The following is a 19856-nucleotide window of genomic DNA, read 5'->3' as shown; positions in this document are numbered from 1 at the left end:
ACTCTTCACTACACTGAATGGAGCAGACCACATTACTTTGTTTATGGCTCGGGGTTTATGGCTCGTGCTAATGTGGTAATAATACATTTTAATTGTCATAACATAATAACAGACTTCTCACATACTTCCAAAACTGCAATTTGTTTTTAAATTGTTTTCAATACTGGGCAAATACCATATTCACATACCACACAGCCAAACTTTATAGAGGTAAACTCCTATTCAAACTATTGATAATAAAAAAAATAAATATGTAAGTCTTGTGTGCTCTTACACTGAAAGGGCCTAAACCGGAACTTCCGGACATTCCGCTAAACAAACTGCTCCCCCCTGTGCTGTTGTCTTCACAGGTCCATGGCGGTGTCTGTCTCTGTTGTTCTGTGCAGTTTGTCTCCGTGAGATGTGCGCGTTTCCCTCCGGTGTTTCCGCTGTGTTTTCGTGCGTAAAATGGTCCGACCAAAGACAGCGGAGAATGAGGAGGACCAGAGGAGACAGGAGCTCGTGGGTGAGTGTGTGGATCCTGTTAAACTGCTGCTAAACGTGCGCTGTAAATGAAAACAACTCAACATCATTTAGTCCTGATTATTCTGAGCTTACACTGTGTGAGTTTAAGACGTCCTGAATGTTTCCCAGACTCACCCTGTGCTTGAATCTGAGGAGAGTCCGAGCTCCTCCTCTGATCTGCTCCTGTGTGTCCAGAGGAAGAGGCTGTGGACACGTCTGTCCTCTGTCTGCTCTTACAGCGGCTTTAAACTCACACGACACTACGGAGTCTCATGAGCAAACCCTTTAGCCAACTTTAGCCTTGTATATTAGCTGTATTGTGTCGTTTTGCGTGTACTTTGTTCAGGAGCTCCATGTGTCCATCTCCTCACAGTTGTGTTCATCTTGTGGTCAGTCCATATTAGAGCCCTTTACACCTGAAAGTGACCAAAGTGCTTTTGAATAAAATCAAAACAATGCAAAACAATATATTCAACAGTGGGGAAAAACAGTACAATCACTATGCATAAGTTAAAGTAGAATTATGAACACAAATATATTCTGAGTGTACAATATGGCTTTTTTATTTGTATTTTTTAATGGGGGTGAATCAAAGCAATGATGTTTTAAATAAAGGTTACTCAAACATATGTTAATCACTCTAAATACAACCTCAAAATATTTTAATATTATGAGGTTGTATATATCTATTTTCTCATCTATGTTATGTTGTTTCCTCATAAAAACTACACTTAAAGCTTTGTTTTGCTTCTCTCACATATGTTTAACACACAAACCCTGCACGTTTAGGCTGAGTTCTTCTCTCAAACAGAAAACACTGTGTATTTAAACTCCATACACCTTCACTAGAATCATTTGGATGAATCCAGCTCTGGAATCTCAACTGAACTAAAGGTAAAACGTAGCTGTTAACTTAAACTACAGCTTCATGACATCACAAGGTGGAACAGAGCATTTTGAGGATTTGGAGATGTAGACAGACTAATAATAAAGTGTTACTCAAACATATGTGACTGAAACAAAACACAGCTCCAGGTATGTGTTTGAGGAGATAACATAACATGGCTTAAAGGTCACAAGGGTCAATTTTGTGCAGTATAGTACCTGTTGAAGTAAACTACAGTACAAACATGTTCACACAGGAAACCAGGAAATCCCACAGACCCTCCAGATTAAACAGGAGCCTGAAGAGCAGGACGTCAAACAGGAGGAAGAGCAGCTGCAGCTGTGAGGTTTATAATATATATTATATTATAGTTATTTTTTACTATTTTTAATGACAATTTGTTGTGTCTTTGTTTTTTTTCAGGTCTGTCTCTGAGTCCAGTACTGTGTGTGTGAAGACAGAAGAGTCGTCACAGGGAGAGGACATCAGCTCAGAGACACTTGTCCACACACAGACAGAGGGAGACACAGGGCACTCTTCTGACACTGACAATGATGACGACTGGGGAGTTCCAGTCAGCTATTCAATTTGTGAGTAGAGCTGGGTACCGTTTGATTTTTTTCTATACCAGTACTTTAACGATATCTCATTTTCGATACCAGGTCCTGAACGGTTCTTTTTTCAGTACCTGAATTATTTGTAAGTGTAAATTAATGGCCAATATTATGAAGATCATTTTTTGTAACCTTGAATTGCGTTATATACTATGTTAATTCATATTTTAAAACATAGTACTAGGCTATACGATGTTACAACTCAAGACAAATGCACATGCAAATGAACCAGAGCACCAGAGTTTATGCTTTTACTACGCAGTTACCTGGACAGAGGAGGATTATGGAGAACTTTACGTGGACTCACTTGCGTACATCTTTACACACACATGCTCCACACTGGATACTTACACCACAATTACTTGGGAATTGCGCTTTTACAGAGGAGGAGGAGGATTTTGGTGAGGTTTTGTTCAAATGATCTGTTTGGTTTCAGCTTTACGTGGACACTGCAGACTGTGACTGGATCTGGGTTTATTATTAGGGACAACACTCTTACTTTGAGATACTGCAAAGGCCCCGTGCTGGAGACTTGATGTGTTTTTGAGTGGATAAGTTGAAACTCTGCACGGTGGTTGTTCAGCTCTTCTGTTTTATCGATAAGATGATACACTGCTCTTTGTTTGGACACGTGGCTTATGTTAAAATGTGAGTGCCATTTGTTTGTGCACAGTCATGATGCGTGAACATCTGCTCTGCTGTTAAATCAGTGCGGTGTCTTAATTGTCTTATTGATGCTGTCATTTAAAGCCAAAGAAGCAAAAAGTTGGCACCAAATGAATGGTGTTTTTTTTGGTACCAGTACTTACCAAACCTTTTCGGTCAGTTCCTACTTGGAACCAATTATCGGTGCCCAGCCCTATCTGTGAAAACAATTTTACTAATTCCTTTGGTCTCAAATATCATAAGAGCTAACAAAAACTAGCATGCTAATGCACACATTCTGATTATTGGACAATAAAACACTTTATAATTGGATGCAGGCAGCACACAGTGGACATATTTTGACCTCAAGAGCTGCTATACAATATATATGTACTGGGGCAAGACATGGGTAAAAATTGGGTACAGGAACTTTAATGTCTCTATAATTAGCCTATCCAGAGGAAAGAAATTGCAGTTTCAATTTCACCAGGACATTTAGTATCTTTACATCTAGTTATTTATTTATTTAACTTTCATTTAACCAGGAAGTCCCACGGTAATTCAGAATCTCTATTACAAGAGAGACCAGGCCAAGGTAGCAGCGAACAGGAAAGTCACAAAATATGACATTGTAAAAACATTTGCAGCTCTCAAGAAAAATGTACACATCACAAAGGTCACCTCACTTTTTACATTTTTCTTTAACTTGTCAAGTGTCTTTTAAGTAAAACATATTGTGTTTGTGTGCGCTAATCAGCAGATTAATAAATCTGCTGATTTCCGCGATAGAAAACTGAGATGCCTAATGGGAGCTGACGTAAATGTCATCACAACAAAAAGCTGTGAAGTTGTCGGCACCTCTGATGGACAGCTGCACATCACACTAGTAAACAGCAGATTTTTTCATTTGTACCAAAATGACTATGCAATGCTGCCAAATCCTGAATGTATCACTGATTAAAAAAATAAAATTGGACAATGATGTGTAGCGTAGTGGGCATGTACCGGTGGAGGTGAAAATGAGAATTGATCGGCAATATGATATAAACGGAAATAAGAAGTTAAAGATTGCTAAACATTCATAGATCACTCCAAATACAATTCTGGGTGAGTAAAAGGTGAGGGGAAACAACTATAACATGGATAAAAGCTCTGGAAAGTCCATTTTGCAGAATAGGTCTGATTTTAAAGATGCGGCTTGTCTCCATGAAGATATTATTGCTCAGTGAAAAGTAACTGGTGGGAGGTGATGAATTGATGTTAAGGAGATTACTAAGGTACTATGGAAATATCCCCATTAAGGCTTTGTAAATGAATAAGTACCGGTGTTGTTTTCTGCAGATTGTCAGTCACTACATTCACATGCACATTAGGAAAACTGCATAATTGACCTAGTCCAACTGAAACCGATTCATCAAAATGTATGTAAACCCAGGAATTAGAATTGAGGTGTTGATTGAATCTCAAATATCCCACTAACACATTTGGAGAAGCAGATATGCACTCAGATAGCTGCTGTTTTTTTGTTTGTTTTATGGTTGTAATATGAATTTTAAATCTAGGATGATGATGGTTGAACCATATACCCAAGTATTTGATTGAACCCTTTGAATAAGTTTCCCATCTCTCTCCATTGTTGACACAGCCTCTGCACAAGCACAACACTTTTCAAAAAGCCTAGTGTGCGTGAGCCCTTAAAGTAAATTAGAGACAAAATTAGTGAGTGTTTCACAGGACAAAATGATATATTAATCACTGCACATTTATGTGTAAGGAATTCACTCCTTTATGCCCTGATTGACTCCTGCAGGTGTCCAGATCCCCCCTTTGAGTCCTGGTCCCTCTCTGAACCAGGAAATCCCTGAGACTCCACAGATTAAAGAGGAGCCAGAAGAACAGAGCGTCAAACAGGAGGAAGAGCAGCTGCAAGTGTGAGTCGCTAACCCTTTGAAACAACTGCAATTATTATAAATTTTTTTTTTTTTTTTTTTGTAATTTCCTGTGGTTTTTATAAACATGTGATTTTCTGTTTCTGTTACAATCATGTTGTCTCTGGGTGCTTTCAGTCATGTCACTGAGTCCAGTGCTGCTTCCGAGACTGAGAGAGGCGGGGAGGATTCTTCTGATACTGACAATGATGAAGACTGGAAAGCTCCATTCAGCTGTTCAGCTGCACAGATGGAAACAGAGGCTGATGGAGACTTCAGACAAGTTCAGACCAGAGCCAGAAGCACCACTGTACCAAACTCCAGTTCATCCCCCCAAAACAAGTCTGCACCAGAGACCAGTGCCACTGTGGACAATGGGGACATGCCAAGAACAGCTGAAGGACCTGAGAGGAAGAAACACCAGTGCTCTTTTTGTAAAGAGAGATATGGGTCTAAACATGATTTACTAAAACACATTAGAGTTCATACAAGAGAGAAACCATTCAGCTGTTCAGTCTGCAAGAAGACATTTACCCAAAAGAATAGCCTTTTTGTACATAAGAGGATACACACAGGAGACAAACCTTACAGCTGTTTAATATGTAAGAAAACATTTAGTCAAAAGAATAATCTTGTTGTACACTTGAGAACACACACAGGAGACAAACCTTACTGCTGTTCAATCTGTAAGAAACGTTTTAGTCATTCTTCTGGTCTCATATATCATAAAAAATCACACACAGGTGAGAAACCTTACAGCTGCTCTGTCTGTAAGAACTCTTTCACCCACAAAATGATTCTAAATGTACATATGAGAATACACACAGGAGAAAAACCTTACAGCTGTTCTGTTTGTAAAACAAGGTTTACCCAGAGCTATAATCTGAAAAGGCATATGAGAAGTCATGCAGAAGTGAAATCTTACAGCTGTTCTTTCTGTCTGAAAGTATTCAATCACAAGACTAACCTATGTGAACATATGAGAACACATGTAGGAGACAAACCTTTCAGCTGCTCTGTTTGTAGTAAATGCTTTATCTCAAATGCTCATTTAAAAAGACACATGAGTAGTCACACAGGAGAGAAATCTTACAGCTGTTCAATATGTAAGAAAGATTTTGCGGATTCCTGTGGTCTCAAACATCATAAGGAAACACATGCAGAACAAAAACCTTACAGCTGTTGTACCTGTAAGAAAAGATTCACTCGCAAGTCTAACCTAGATGCACATAGAACAATGCACACAGGAGAAAAACCGTACAGCTGTTCTGTCTGTAATACACAATTTATCACAAGCTCTAATCTAAAGAGACACATGAGGAGTCACTCAGGAGAGACACCTTACAGCTGTTCTGTCTGTTATAAGCAGTTTACCTTGAGCTCTTCTCTGGTGAGACATATGAAAAGTCACACAGAAGATAAACCTTATAGCTGTTCTGTCTGTAATATACGGTTTATCTTGAAGTCTTCTCTGGTGAGACATATGGGAAGTCACACAGGAGAGAAATAAGCTGGACACATATATGCACTGTGTGCACCTTGAACTTACCCAATGACTCCAGTCGCATCTCTTAAAATGCACCTACTCTGCAAAAAGTTTTCACAACTATCTACCGGTAGAAAAAAAATCAGTCACACGGATGGTAACTTTAAAGAGTATAACTGGTTTACTTTTCACCTTATATCATCGGAAAGGCTCCCTGGAGATGTTTGTGAAAAATACACTTTATTATAAAGCAATGAACCTATAACGTTTACTGATTATTGACAGTTTAAATGATGTTCTCTAATGTGCAGCCTGCGCAGCAGCTAAATCACTCATGTCAATGTAATAATTACATCAATGGATCTATTGGATCTATCAAAGATCCAAAGTCCACACTTCTATTTTGATTTTTGTCCAAAATGAAGGATTGTGTAAAAAGCTAAATAAATAAATAAAATACAAATAAAGCAATGATATGCTTTTGTTGTGTTGATTAATTTAAAACATCGCATTAGAAGATGATCTAATAACAATATAAGATAATAACAAACTTCTAGCATAATTAGGCCTGTCATGATAATTACTATATTGACTCCTCGTCCAGTATATGTTGGAGGGAATAATATTTATTTTTGGGTCAATATTCACTGTGTGTACTTATTTTCTGGCTATATGATAAGATTGAAGATTTCAGAATAGTATTCACTGTATAAATCTGCTCTTGGGTTATTGTCTCAGTGACATAAATAAGTTTGAATATTATCGTTTATCGTCTATATTTATTTATTTGAAGGACAGTGTGCAGATACATTAAAAAATGGCTGCACCAGATTTAGCAAAATGCTAATTTCCATCTGTAGTCATTGGTGTCACAAACATAAAAAAAAAAAACACAAAACAATTCATTACTTCAGCAATATATCGTACTTCAAAATTTGCTCTCGTGACAGGCCTAGGCACAGTATATTATTAATGTTGTACCATAATCACCAAAACTGCAATATGTCGTTCATTTAAATGCTACATTCACAAAGCCAAACTACTGATGATGAAAAAATACATAATGTCAGTATTGGGTGCTCTTAAACTGAAGTAACTACACAGTGTCATAAAATAAAAAGAAGAGAAAAAAAAAGAAAAGTGACATGGTTGAATGTGATCATGAGGAGTTGTTTGTTGTAGGTGTGTTGTCTGTGTCTGTGCAGATCCTTATGTCTTAGGAAAGTTTGATGGGGAACAGTTGGGTGGAGTCAAATCTGTGTGAGTGTCAAGAAGCTGCACGGTAATTATTGACTGTTATGGAATTTCTAGAGACAATTAAAAATAAAATGAACTGAGAAGCTGCCTTAAATCAAAGAGTGATTTATTAAAGCGATCGGCACTAGTGTGATGTCAGTGCATACAGCATATTTATACCATACAAATAACGATGACATTCACCTGAAAACCAGCTCAGACCCGTTAAAGGAGCACAAGGACAAAACAGAGCATGTTGTACTGGATCTAGAGGTTAAATGGTTAAGATATAGAGAAACCTTAAGATGCCGAGGCTAAGAGTTAAGAACCTGAGCTCTTACAACAGGCTATAAGACAAAGTGCAAACTGAATAAAACACTAACTATTTGTAAAACTACAAAAAAACAACAACAAAAAAACAAAACAAACGCAAGAACAGGGAATTGAGGATCATTGGGACGTTTTAACACTTTATAGACACACAAGCTCCACGTGGCGGCGGTAAAGCGCGTTTTTCTGTTTGTCACCCGCTGTAAAACTTCACCAGAAGAAGAAAAACAACGCGCTTAAACCGGAACTTCCGCTAAACAAACTGCTCCCCCCTGTGCTGTTGTCTTCACAGGTCCATGGCGGTGTCTGTCTCTGTTGTTCTGTGCAGTTTGTCTCCGTGAGATGTGCGCGTTTCCCTCCGGTGTTTCCGCTGTGTTTTCGTGCGTAAAATGGTCCGACCAAAGACAGCGGAGAATGAGGAGGACCAGAGGAGACAGGAGCTCGTGGGTGAGTGTGTGGATCCTGTTAAACTGCTGCTAAACGTGTGCTGTAAATGAAAACAACTCAACATCATTTAGTCCTGATTATTCTGAGCTTACACTGTGTGAGTTTAAGACGTCCTGAATGTTTCCCAGACTCACCCTGTGCTTGAATCTGAGGAGAGTCCGAGCTCCTCCTCTGATCTGCTCCTGTGTGTCCAGAGGAAGAGGCTGTGGACACGTCTGTCCTCTGTCTGCTCTTACAGCGACTTTAAACTCACACAACATCAGAGAAAGCAACAACGAAGTTAAATCTGTCAACTGGATAAATCTTGTAGGAGTGAAGACAGTGAAATTCAGATCTTAGCCAGAGAAAATAAATGGTTTGGGAGGAGAGTTAAAGAAGCTAAGAGCTAAGAGAATCCTTCCTTAAACACAAATGGAGGCCATAATCTCTCCCCCATCTACAACTCCATTCTCAGACCCAGAACAATGAGAATAATAGCAGGGTCGTTAAGGGCTGAATAGGTTAGTCTCATCTGAAACTGGAGACAATAGCTGTTTACAGTTTCAGTGTGGTTAGCCCCTCCCCTCAGATAGATTTAAGGCAGTGGCCACCAGCAATCTGACCAGAATTAAAGAGGAGCTAGATGGACAGCGAAACGTCTTCACTCCTACAAGATTTGTCTAGTTGACAGATTTAACTTTGTTGTTGCTATGGATTAGACCTGGACGACAGAGGGTCTACACAGACAACATCAGAGAAATGCATTAGCAAAACACTGGCAATGCCATCTTCAGCACTGCACATTAACTTTATTTAAACTTCAAGTCCGAGACTTCGACTTCCACCCAGATCCCTCTACAGGGCCCCTGGAGGGATCTGGGTGAAAGTTGAAGGTAGGGACCTCAACAACCTGATCTCAGGGATGATTGATTTTAAAGTCAATGCAATGTCAATTTGTGCCACAATTAGCCTGAAAATCACAGTGTAAGCCCATCTTTAAAGTAACTGTAATTGTACAGATCAATCCAGACGGTGCTTATTTCACAGGAAAGCAGGAAATCCCAGAGACTTTCCCGATTAAAGAGGAGCTAGAAGAACAGAGTGTCAAACAGGAGGAAGAGCAGATGCAAGTGTGAGTGTGTAACACTTTTACAACAATTATCCAAACAAATTTTTATTTTTACAGTTTTTTATGACAATTTGTTGTGTCTTTGGTTTCTTTTCAGGTCTGTCTCTGAGTCCAGTGCTGTGTGTATGAAGACAGAAGAGTCGTCACAGGGAGAGGACATCAGCTCAGAGACACTTGTCCACACGCAGACAGAGGGAGACACGGGGCACTCTTCTGGCACTGACAATGATGACGACTGGGGAGATCCAATGAGTTATTCAGTCTGTGAGAACCATTTTATTCATTCATTTAATCTGAAACACACAGGCCTTACATCAGGTCCTTTCTCAAAATAATCCACTTAACACTTAAATCAAAAATTACATTTGATTTGAATTACATACCTCCTCAGAATGATCACATTTTTATTTTCTGCTATTACTTTTCACGTATGTCACACTTATAGTTTTTGAACTATTAATTAAATTTGATAACTTATTTTTTTTTACATTTACTTCAGTGAAAGAGCTCCCCCTACTGGATACTATACTCTGCACCTCTGCAGTATTTACACATAACCACAAGATGCAGCCAAAGTGTCTCTTACTTACACTTTTACATAAAGAGTTAGGGGAAAACTTGATTAAAATTGACTTGTTTAGCTCCAGATCATCATGATCCTGACACGTGAGTACAAAGATTAGTGGTGGTTCTTCAGAATTTAATTTTTAATAAAATATGATTTTGGGTGAGTAAATGGTGCGGGGAAACAACTATGACATGATTAAAAGCTGTAAAAAGTAGATTTTGCAGAATACGTCTGATTTAAAATGTGCACAGGCTGTAGGGTCTTCTAAGTGCTTTAGTGCAAAGTGTTTGAGACGGTTAATATCATCTGTGCATCTTCTCCACCTACAGACAAACTGGACTGGGCTTACCTCAGACTTTAATAACATTTTCAAAACTACTGGCCTAAAATGATGGGTACATTTTGAAATCCAGTTTGATGTAAATATATTACTTGTGGTGAGAGTTGAATTGGCCAAGTCTTTAAATATTTTTTATCTGAATTTAGACGTGATATTGGTCAATATGATGATCATTGTTTTGGATCTTTCCCATAATTGCTAGAATTGCATTTTTCCAGGTCAACTTGTTTCTTCAGAAAGGTGTGAACTGTGCAGTGCTAGATAAAAATGAAATGATCTCTTGTCTACTTGATATACATGTACGATTCAATCCCATCGCATTGTTCTATTTTTGTGATGACCTTTACTCTCACATTGACTCCTGCAGGTGTCCAGATCCCACCTTTGAGTCCTGGTCCCTCTCTGAACCAGGAAAACCCTGGGACTCTCCAGATTAAAGAGGAGCCAGAAGAACCGAGCGTCAAACAGGAGGAAGAGCAGCTGCAGCTGTGAGTCTCTAACATTTTGAAACAATTATTATTATTATTATTTTGTAGTGATGGGAAAATGAGACAGAGCCTCGGAGCACGTCTCGTTCTTTCTGAAACAAATTGCTCCGAAGCACTGCCTCAGAGCTTGTCTCGCAGCAGCCGCTCACATGACTGAAGTGTCGATCAATCGCTTCAGTGAATCGAAGCGTTTCATTGGCTCAGCGAATGTTCTGCTCTGCGATTGGTTCAGAGTGTTCAGCGCACTTCTGTGGTTTGACAAGCGCTAAACAGCTACAGTATAAAAGATGCAGCGATATTTCTTAAAAATGTTGGGTAGTGAGGAGTATTGTGTGACGTTAGTGGTGATTTTGGTGACTTTTGGCGACTTTTGGCATTTGTTTCATTTTTGATGGCATCTACAAGTGGAAAAAAGCGATCCATGGTCTGGGAACACTTTGATCTAACTAAACCTAACAAGGTAACTGATTTTCTTATTTACAGCATGCTATTTCTGTTGCTCTTTACATATTATTTTAAATCATTATTATTGTTGTTGTTAGGTACGGTGTATGCTCTGCACACAAGTATTGTCTTACACTAACAATACTTCATCGATGCTGAGACACCTGCGTGCCAGGCACAATACTGACCAGAGCCAGCCGTCCACCACAGGCCCCAGCAACAGTGGCCATTATCCTGACAGTAAGTTATATATTTATTTCAATTATATTCCCATAATTTATGTGATTGTTTTTTAATATAAAGGCCACATATTAAGTAAGTATAGCCTTCTCATATGAACACACTTCTTTTACAGTGTCTAAAAAGATGTTAGATGAGGCCATTGTTGACATGATTATTAAAGATGGACAACCGTTTTCGATGGTTGAAGGAGAGGGATTCACCAACCTGCTAAAAATATTGGATCCTCTGTACAAAGTTCCATGCCACAAAACTGTAAAAACAATGGTGGAAGAACGCTACCAACAAAAGAAAAAGAAGGCCGAAGGAGAGTTAAAGAAAGCTTCTGCTGTCAGTTTGACCGCAGACATGTGGACATCCAGAAATATGGATGCATACCTGGGTGTGACCTGTCATTATCTTTCTGACAACTTTGAATTATCAACTATACTTTTAGGGGTACAGTACTTTCCCGTGACCCACACAGCAGCTCATATTACAGAAGCAGGATCGACAATGATGGCCGAGTGGGGAATAGCTGATAAAGTGTGTGCCATGGTTACTGATGGGGCCCGCAACATCGTGGAAAGTGTCAATTGTTTATCAATTCAAAATATTCATTGTTTTGCTCACTTGTTGAATCATGTTGTAAAAAAATCTATTTCCCAAACGTCCGAGCTGGATACAATGCGCAGCAAAGCTCGCAAAATTGTTGGCCACTTTAAATCAAGCTGTACAGCAAAGAAGAAGCTGGCTATCACTCAATCCAACATGGGCATGCCACAGGTGAAGCTGGTCCAGGAGGTAGAAACCAGGTGGAATAGCACCTTTGCCATGTTTCAAAGGATGTATGAGCAGAGGGAACCACTAGGCGCTGCCCTTGCATCCCTGACATCAACGTCCAATTTAACATCATTTAGCGCTGAGGATTATGATGCAATAAACCAGTGCTTAAAGGTGTTGAGGCCATTCAACCAAGCAACAGCGGAGTTGTGTGGGGAGGCCAGAGTATTGGGGTCTAAAGTCATACCCATTACAAAAATGTTAACTCATGCAATTACTGTTGAGTGTAACCAAATGGATGATGGTGTTGGAGCTATACTAGCCACCCACCTAAAAAATAATGTAAAAGAAAAAATGAGCGGCTTGGAGAAAGTCACCTCCCTGTCGTTGGCAACTATACTGGATCCACGTTTCAAAGAAGTTGCATTTTGCAGCCCATCCAATGCACAGGCTGCTGTTGAAAGACTGTCACGGGAATGTGCCAGCTTGATTGAACTCAGGACTCAGGGTGAAGTTCAACCACAGCCCTCTCCAGCCCCAAGTGACGATAACAATCTGTGGGCTTTACTGGACAGCCATGTTGTTGCTCAGCAAACCAGCCGTGCATCTCACAGTGCCACTGAGGAAATCCAAAGGTAGTGTTTCAGACACTTGTGCTATTCATCAAGGTTATATCTGGTGTACAAATTATATGCTTTCTGCCTTGCTTTCTAGATACTTGAAGGAACAACATATTCCCAGATGCGAGGACCCCTTAAAATACTGGGAATCACATAAAATACAATATCCTAATCTGTGGAGACTGGCTCAAAAATATCTTTGTATACCTGCATCCTCTGTTCCATGTGAGAGAATTTTTTCCAAAGCTGGTGAGTTAGTGAGCCGAAGAAGATGTAGACTAAAGCCTTCAACTGTGGAAAAACTTCTATTTCTTAATAAAAACATGTGATATATAAATAGTTGTATTTCTTTTTTAAATGTTCAAAATAGAATATATATACTAATAATGACTTCTAATAAAATAGAAAATAGAGTTTTGGGTTCCCAAATCGTGGGTTGTGTGCTGGTTTGCAATGGTTAAATTTGTCCACTAGAGGTCAGTGTTTCTCCAAGGCCTCAGCCACGATTTGAGGCCATTTGAGACGATATTGCGACTGAGGTGTCAGTGCTTCACGAGGCTCCATTCGCCCATCACTAGTTATTATTAATCAATATATTGTAGTTATTATAAATGTGATTTTTTTTTTTCCCCCTCCTTTTTGCTACGATTATGTTGGTTTATTTTCAGATCTGTTCCTGAGTCCAATGCTATTTATTTGAAGACCGATGAGTCCTCACTGCTTTTACAAAAACAAAGTGAGCACAGAGAGGACACACAGGGAGAGGACATCAGCTCAGAGCCACCAGTCCACTCAGAGACTGAGGAAGACACAGAGCATTCTTCAGACACTGACAGTGGCAACGATGAAGACTGGAAAGCTCCATTCAGTTGTTCTGCTGCACAGAAGGAAACAGAGGCTAATGGAGACTTCAAACAAGTTCAGACCAGAGCCAGAGGCACCACTGTACCATCCCCACAAAACAAGTCTGCACCAGAGACCAGTGCCACTGTGGACAATGGAGACATGTCAGGAACAAGAGCTAAAAGGAAAAAACACAAGTGCTCTGTTTGTAAAAAGAGATTTGGGTATAAAAAGTGTTTTCAGAGACACGTTACACTTCACAAGGAGAAACCATTCAGCTGTTCTGTCTGTAAAAAAACATTTGCCCGAAAGCGTAATCTTGTAGGACATATGAGAACACATACAGGAGACAAACCCTACAGCTGTTCAATTTGTAAGAAAACATTTACATACGAGACAAGCCTATATGTACATAAAAGGACACACACAGGAGACAAACCTTACAGCTGTTTAATCTGTAAGAAAAAATTTAGCCAAAAGAGTAGTGTTGCAGTACACATGAGAACACACACGGGAGACAAACCTTACAGCTGTTCAATTTGTAAGAAACGTTTTACTCATTCCACTGGTCTCCAATATCATTTGAGAACACATACTGGAGAAAAACCTTACAACTGTTCTGTCTGTAATACACAGTTTACCTCAAGTTATTATCTGAAAAGACATATGAGAAGTCACACAGAAGTGAAATCTTTCAGTTGTTCAATCTGTAAGAAAACATTCACCCAGAAGACTAACCTATGTGAACATAAGAGAACACACATACGGGAAAAACCTTACAGCTGTCCTGTCTGTAATAAAAGCTTTATCTCAAGATGCCATGTGAAAATTCATATGAGGACTCACACAGGCGAGAAACCTTACAGTTGTTCTGTCTGTAACACAAAGTTAACTTCGAACTTTTCTTTGAAAGTTCATATGAGAACGCACACAGGAGAAAAACCTTTCAGCTGCTCTATCTGTCATAAACGGTTGACCTCAAATTATGCTCTGAAATGTCATATGAGGAGTCACACAGGAGAAAAGCCTTACAGCTGTTCAATCTGTAATGCACGGTTTACTTCAAACGCTTCTCTGAAATGTCATATGAGGATTCACACAGGAGAGAAACCTTTCAGCTGTTCTGTCTGTAATAAATGGTTTTCCTCAAGCTCTACTCTGAGTAGACACATGAGAACTCACAGAGAAGAGAAACGTTACAGCTGTTCTGTTTGTAATATACGATTTTACTTGAGCTCTTCTCTGAACAGTCACATGAGAAGTCACACGGGAGAGGATTAGGATGAACAGAGCATGATGAAAGGCTTTGGTGTTGTGTTGGTACAATATTTAAAAATATTTAATATTTTAAAAAGAGGTTGAATTTTTGTGATGAAATGTTCTGGGAAAAAAATGCTGATGTTTTTGGAAGTGACGTCATGGTTCTCTGCTGATGGATGCACTTTAGCAAGGCTCTGATTACTTGTCATTGTATGTTTTTCTGTTTTTTTTTTGTTTTTTTTTGGCCCGAAAACTTTATTGGACAGCACATTTCTAGAGTTAAACTGGTAGAGAGAGGGTAGAGACATTTGGCAAACAGTTGAGGAAGGGAAGTTAGAACCCACAATGTCCATATGTGCAACGCCCTAAACCTAAAATATATTCAGTTATCTTAATAAAAAATAAAAACAATGCTCTGAAGGTTTGTAAATTCTTCTCATTACATTGATACCTGGAAATAAAATCATTCCAAATCAAAGGTTTATGAATATTTATTGATCCAAGTTAAACAGATGAAATATGCAAATGATTCATCAATGAGTGAGCAGAATGAATCATGGACCAAATACAGGAACTCTCTTTGTTGGAGTAGGTGGAGTCTCCACTTTCTCCACTGAGTGCTCAGGTCTGTGGCGATATGTCAAAATCAAAAGTCTAATTGATTAATTAAGCAAATATGTGATGTGTGCGATTGGGAGCAGGACCTTTTATCGCCAGAAGAGGTCCTGGGTCTCCTGCTAGCCTCCCATCTTGCCTGGCCTATCGTGCTTCAATCATTTTTCAAGTTAGATCAAAATCACATAATTTGTCCTGTCCCATCATATTGTCTTCTCTTGATCTTTGGTTGTTGTGGGTGTGGTTTTATGTGTGGCACAGACGAGCTGAGAACAATCAACTTGCCTGAGCCGCCTCAACTGGATCCTCTCGACGTGTAGGAGCAGCGGCTCTACTCCGAGCTCCTCCCGTGTGACCGAGCTCCTCACCCTATCTCTAAGGGAGCGCCCAGCCACCCTGCGGAGGAAACCCATTTCGGCCGCTTGTATCCATCTCTAGTTTCATTAAAAAGTCACTGAAGGGGGAGTGACTTAAATAGAACAGGGAGCAAATGGAAGAAAATAAAACAGATTAAACATGCTAACGTTTTAGGTGAATATAGCATTTTCCAAACAAAAAACCCTCCAACAATTAACAATTTTTACCTCCATAGAAGTGTAATACTCCTCTTTAAAAACACAAAAGAGCACTAGCTTTTATTTCTGTTATCCAGTGCTTAAAAAAAACAAAACAACCCAAAACATTTCTATCAAATGATTTTATTGAGTTAAAGGGGTCATTGAATTGAAAAGCAGCCAATATTGTACACATCTCTACAGCGACATAAGGACACGGAGTCGTTTTCATTAGCAAATTGGTCACTACAAAAGAGCTTCAATAATCGTAATCATTATTTCTTTTGCATATGAAAACTCTGAATGCTATAAAAATATGTGGGATACGGTGCGGAGGTGGCCGTCATGCTGCATTTGGACTCTCTCCTGTTGGAAAAGAAGACGCTTAACACCGCACGGCAAACAGAAAAAACAAACAAAACTTTGTACAATTTGTCATTTTAAACAAAAAAATAGATTTGGACTATGTTTTATGTACAATGCTAGCAATTCATATGCTATTGATAAAACAGTAAATGTGTAGGTCCAGACAGAAAAACAACAAAGGTGTTTCAATGTGATACAGAGCCCTCCACAAATATTAGCCACTCAAAATAAAACAGTTTTTTAATGGCAAATATGCAACTGAAAACTAATTACATATATGTTTTTTAATCTGGGGTGTCAAAGAATAAACATTTCATCCAGGATTTTCCAAAATGATCAGTATAATGATGAAAAAGGTGCACTATGGTAACGTTTCAGATGAGGGATCATTCATGTGCCTGTCTCCATGGAGATGTTATCGCTTTGCCTGGAATGTTCCACAGCATGACGTTAAATTCTTACTGAGAGCCGGGCCGCCTCTCCACCGATCTGACCTGTTACTTGGCCTGATACTGATAAATATTCTAATACTGATTTATTCTTTTACAAAAACATTGGACATGATGGTCAAGATGTTCAGGTTATAATTTGGGGTTTTGGTTCTTGAAATCATTGTCCAATCAGGAAGCAGAATGAGGGTCACATGGGTCTCATTTGCGTTGCCAGTTTTAGTGCTGAAATCCAGTTGGTTTAAACCTAAAAGGGCTCTCTCAACCAATCATTATCAGTGCTAGTGCAGCCTCTGCAGCTCAGAGACTGAATTGTGGAGGTTCTGATCTTTCACTTAAGGCCTGTCCATAAACTGAGAATGAGAAAAAAAACATATATGTGTCCTGTATCTGCAGGTTATGGCTCTGACAAACCAGGTTCAGTTGTGACTGTAGTAAATTTAAAACAGTAAGAGTTTTGGCGACATACAGTTCATTTAAAATAGTTTCAGAACTTTCCAGGCGAAGCAATAACATCGCCATGGAGACGGGAGACGGCAGATCCTCCAGTGAACGTGTAACTTTTGTCAGGGGTCAGCAGAGGGCTCTGTATGTTTTGTATTGCCATAGTAATTCAATGATATGTTTGAGAACACTTTTCACAAGGCACTGGAGCCCTAGAGTCTGGCCAAGTGTCCCTGCCACAAATGTACAGTGTTTTTGACCTGTGCGTTCAAGCATAACATGTGAAAATCAAAACACATTTAGACTATTTTGTGTTAAAAGTTTCCACCCGGGCTGAATAATCAAAATTAAATCTAAAATGTTGAAATTAATAATTGGAAAAGCATGTAATAGGAGTATCTGTGAGAGAAGTTGTGATTTGTTATAATTAAAATAAGTATTCAGCCCTGGTTTCAACACATGTACCATTCATCATACATTTTCTCCCCACATATTTTTACAAGAATATGACCCAAAATTTCACACAATTTTGGTCAAAAGAATTATAATTTCAAAAACAGAACCATGAACACATCACATAAACCTTTACATTTTCAAGATAAATGTAAAGCTTTTCAAATCAGAGCCCTTTCCATAAAACGCTCTAAAACTCAAATCAACCATTTTCCAGCAGGTCTTTGAAGGCATCTCTCTTTTTTAATCTTGCATAATGTTATGTTAAAGGGGACAGGTACAAGTGAAGGAAAATATACCATTCAAAATGAATACAAGCAATTTAAATAAGTCATTTTTGTTGATTTCATCTGAATTTATCCACTTTAGTCAAAAAATACTCAAATTATCAGCAAAATATTAACTAAACGAGCTTTTAGTTTATATTAAAGGTCCCGTAATATGCCAACTACTGAAACACTTTTGGATATAGTTGGATTGATATGTCATGTTTTATATTTTAAAAATGTATAAATGTGTGCAAAAATTGTGGCATATTATGATTTGAATGCATAGAAAACATTTGAGTAGTGCTACAGCGAGAACAGAGTGGGAAGCAGATTAAATGAGGTTAAAAATGATAACAAATGAGTGACGCTGAGAGCACTCAACGATCCGGTCATGTGACAGTGTAGGGACTTTAAAAACACAGAGGGGCACTTCAGCACCTCATGACATCACAAGGTAGTACAGTCCGTTTTCAGCTTTCAAGAAGATGCAGGATTAAAGTGCCTATGACAGGTTAGATCGCTCTTTTTACTAAAATGCAGTTAAAATCAACCAGTTTGTGATTTTTTTAGGTTTAAAATTTGACTTTCTCATTAGAAATCATGACATCACACTAGGTAGTCGCCTAAATACACGCCTTTTTTAGGCGCCTTTTTTTTGTATAATTGCAACAGCTCTTATCCCACCAAATGAAGTCAAAAATTTGAGACGCAAAATAACCTGGCACTTTAAAGCTACCATCCGTAATTATTCTGGCCAACCCGCCCCGTTGTATTCACAGACGGTAGCTTTAAACAAATGAATGAAACAAAGTGAATGAAACCAAAATAACCCCAGCTATGTTTTTGCTGACGAAACAACATTTAACAGTTAGATAAATAAATAAAACGTTAAGCACAACACGAGACCTTTAATTGATCTGCTTCCTTCAAACACAATAATCTTCATATTCAGAGCTCTTGGTCAAACCTTTAGCGTATTTCATAACTGTGAAAATGAAATATGCCCCTCAGATCACCATAGAACTTCAGCAGGTTAAATATATCATTACTTCATAGAATATTTAAATAACTCCATCAGCTCTCCCCTTTAAGAGAATGGAGCCCTGAGTCACACTTTCTGTACGAACAATGTCAAGTAGCTAGAATATTATCTGTATATTTAAGCACGAAGAATAGACTTATGTTATGGCAGTGTTTTTCAAAGTTCTGCTTATAGCGACGTCATCATGCAGGTGTTTGGATATGGTTACATCTTTTAAACGGTGCATTGCGGGACTTTTCCGGCGATGTCAAGAAGATGTTCTTTTCTAAGGCGAGAATGTTCCACAGTATGGCATTAAAGTAGACATTGTGCTCGTGTCTGCTCTATAGTTATAATCTACGACGCCTGTGGATTTTTACGTTATAATTTGGCTTCCACATTAGAAAATGGCGGTGTCCAATGGGAGCTGACATCGCCATAAACGTCATCACAACAAAACTATCGGCCCCTCCTACGGACAGCTGCACGTCAGATCAGCGAGTAGTGGATTTTTTTTTTTCATTTGCACCAAAATAATCAAGATTAGACCAATGATGTCTTGAATACAGGAGAATAAAGATTACTCAAACATGCACAAATCACTCAAAAATACAACCGTGAGAGGGTAAATGAGAAGGGAAACAACTATAACATGGTTAAAAAGTCGATTATGCATCATAGTTCCACCTTAGACAAGAACATGGCACCACCAGTCCAAATTACAAGTTTTTGACAATTTACAATGTTTTTCTATTATTTTGTATTATCAAGCAATAAAAACACCTGTGGTTTAATGCTGTGCTGTGGAACATTCCAGACAAAGCAATAACATTGCTATGGAGATGGACAGGTGGCAGACTCCCACCAGAAAAGTTATGCTGTGCACCTTTGATGTCAAAATTAAAATTATTATAACTAAATAAATCAACTGATGGA

At 38.7% G+C, this 19856-nt stretch overlaps 1 protein-coding gene across 2 annotated transcripts; it reads left to right on the top strand.

The window, feature by feature from the left end:
- Positions 1-340: 340 nt before the first annotated feature.
- Positions 341-12983, top strand: LOC117382000 (E3 SUMO-protein ligase ZBED1-like). 2 transcript variants are annotated; one of them, XM_055226559.1, is made up of 10 exons: positions 341-505; positions 1647-1731; positions 1814-1980; positions 4460-4580; positions 9282-9448; positions 10460-10580; positions 10986-11040; positions 11123-11264; positions 11380-12661; positions 12741-12983. In XM_055226559.1, the coding sequence occupies exons 1-10, from the start codon at positions 448-450 to the stop codon at positions 12973-12975; spliced, it is 2433 nt and encodes an 810-aa protein (XP_055082534.1). In that variant the 5' UTR covers positions 341-447; the 3' UTR covers positions 12976-12983. The 2 variants fall into 2 exon arrangements, with proteins under 2 accessions (XP_055082534.1, XP_055082535.1); XM_055226560.1 differs by lacking the exons at positions 341-505; positions 1647-1731; positions 1814-1980; positions 4460-4580 and adding exons at positions 7862-8076; positions 9103-9187.
- Positions 12984-19856: the final 6873 nt, after the last annotated feature.

The sequence above is a fragment of the Periophthalmus magnuspinnatus genome, chromosome 14 (genome assembly GCF_009829125.3).
Source record: "Periophthalmus magnuspinnatus isolate fPerMag1 chromosome 14, fPerMag1.2.pri, whole genome shotgun sequence".
In the NCBI taxonomy this organism is placed as follows: Eukaryota; Metazoa; Chordata; class Actinopteri; order Gobiiformes; family Gobiidae; genus Periophthalmus; species Periophthalmus magnuspinnatus.
This window is presented reverse-complemented; position numbering and strand designations above follow the sequence as displayed.

Bases quoted from the DNA above. Each gene is read 5' to 3' on its own strand.
- LOC117382000 (XM_055226559.1), top strand. From the start codon at position 448: ATGGTCCGACCAAAGACAGCGGAGAATGAGGAGGACCAGAGGAGACAG. The intron at 1,732-1,813 runs GTGAGGTTTATA...GTTTTTTTTCAG, and splicing joins GAGGAAGAGCAGCTGCAGCT to GTCTGTCTCTGAGTCCAGTA. The intron at 4,581-9,281 runs GTGAGTCGCTAA...GTTTCTTTTCAG, and splicing joins GAGGAAGAGCAGCTGCAAGT to GTCTGTCTCTGAGTCCAGTG.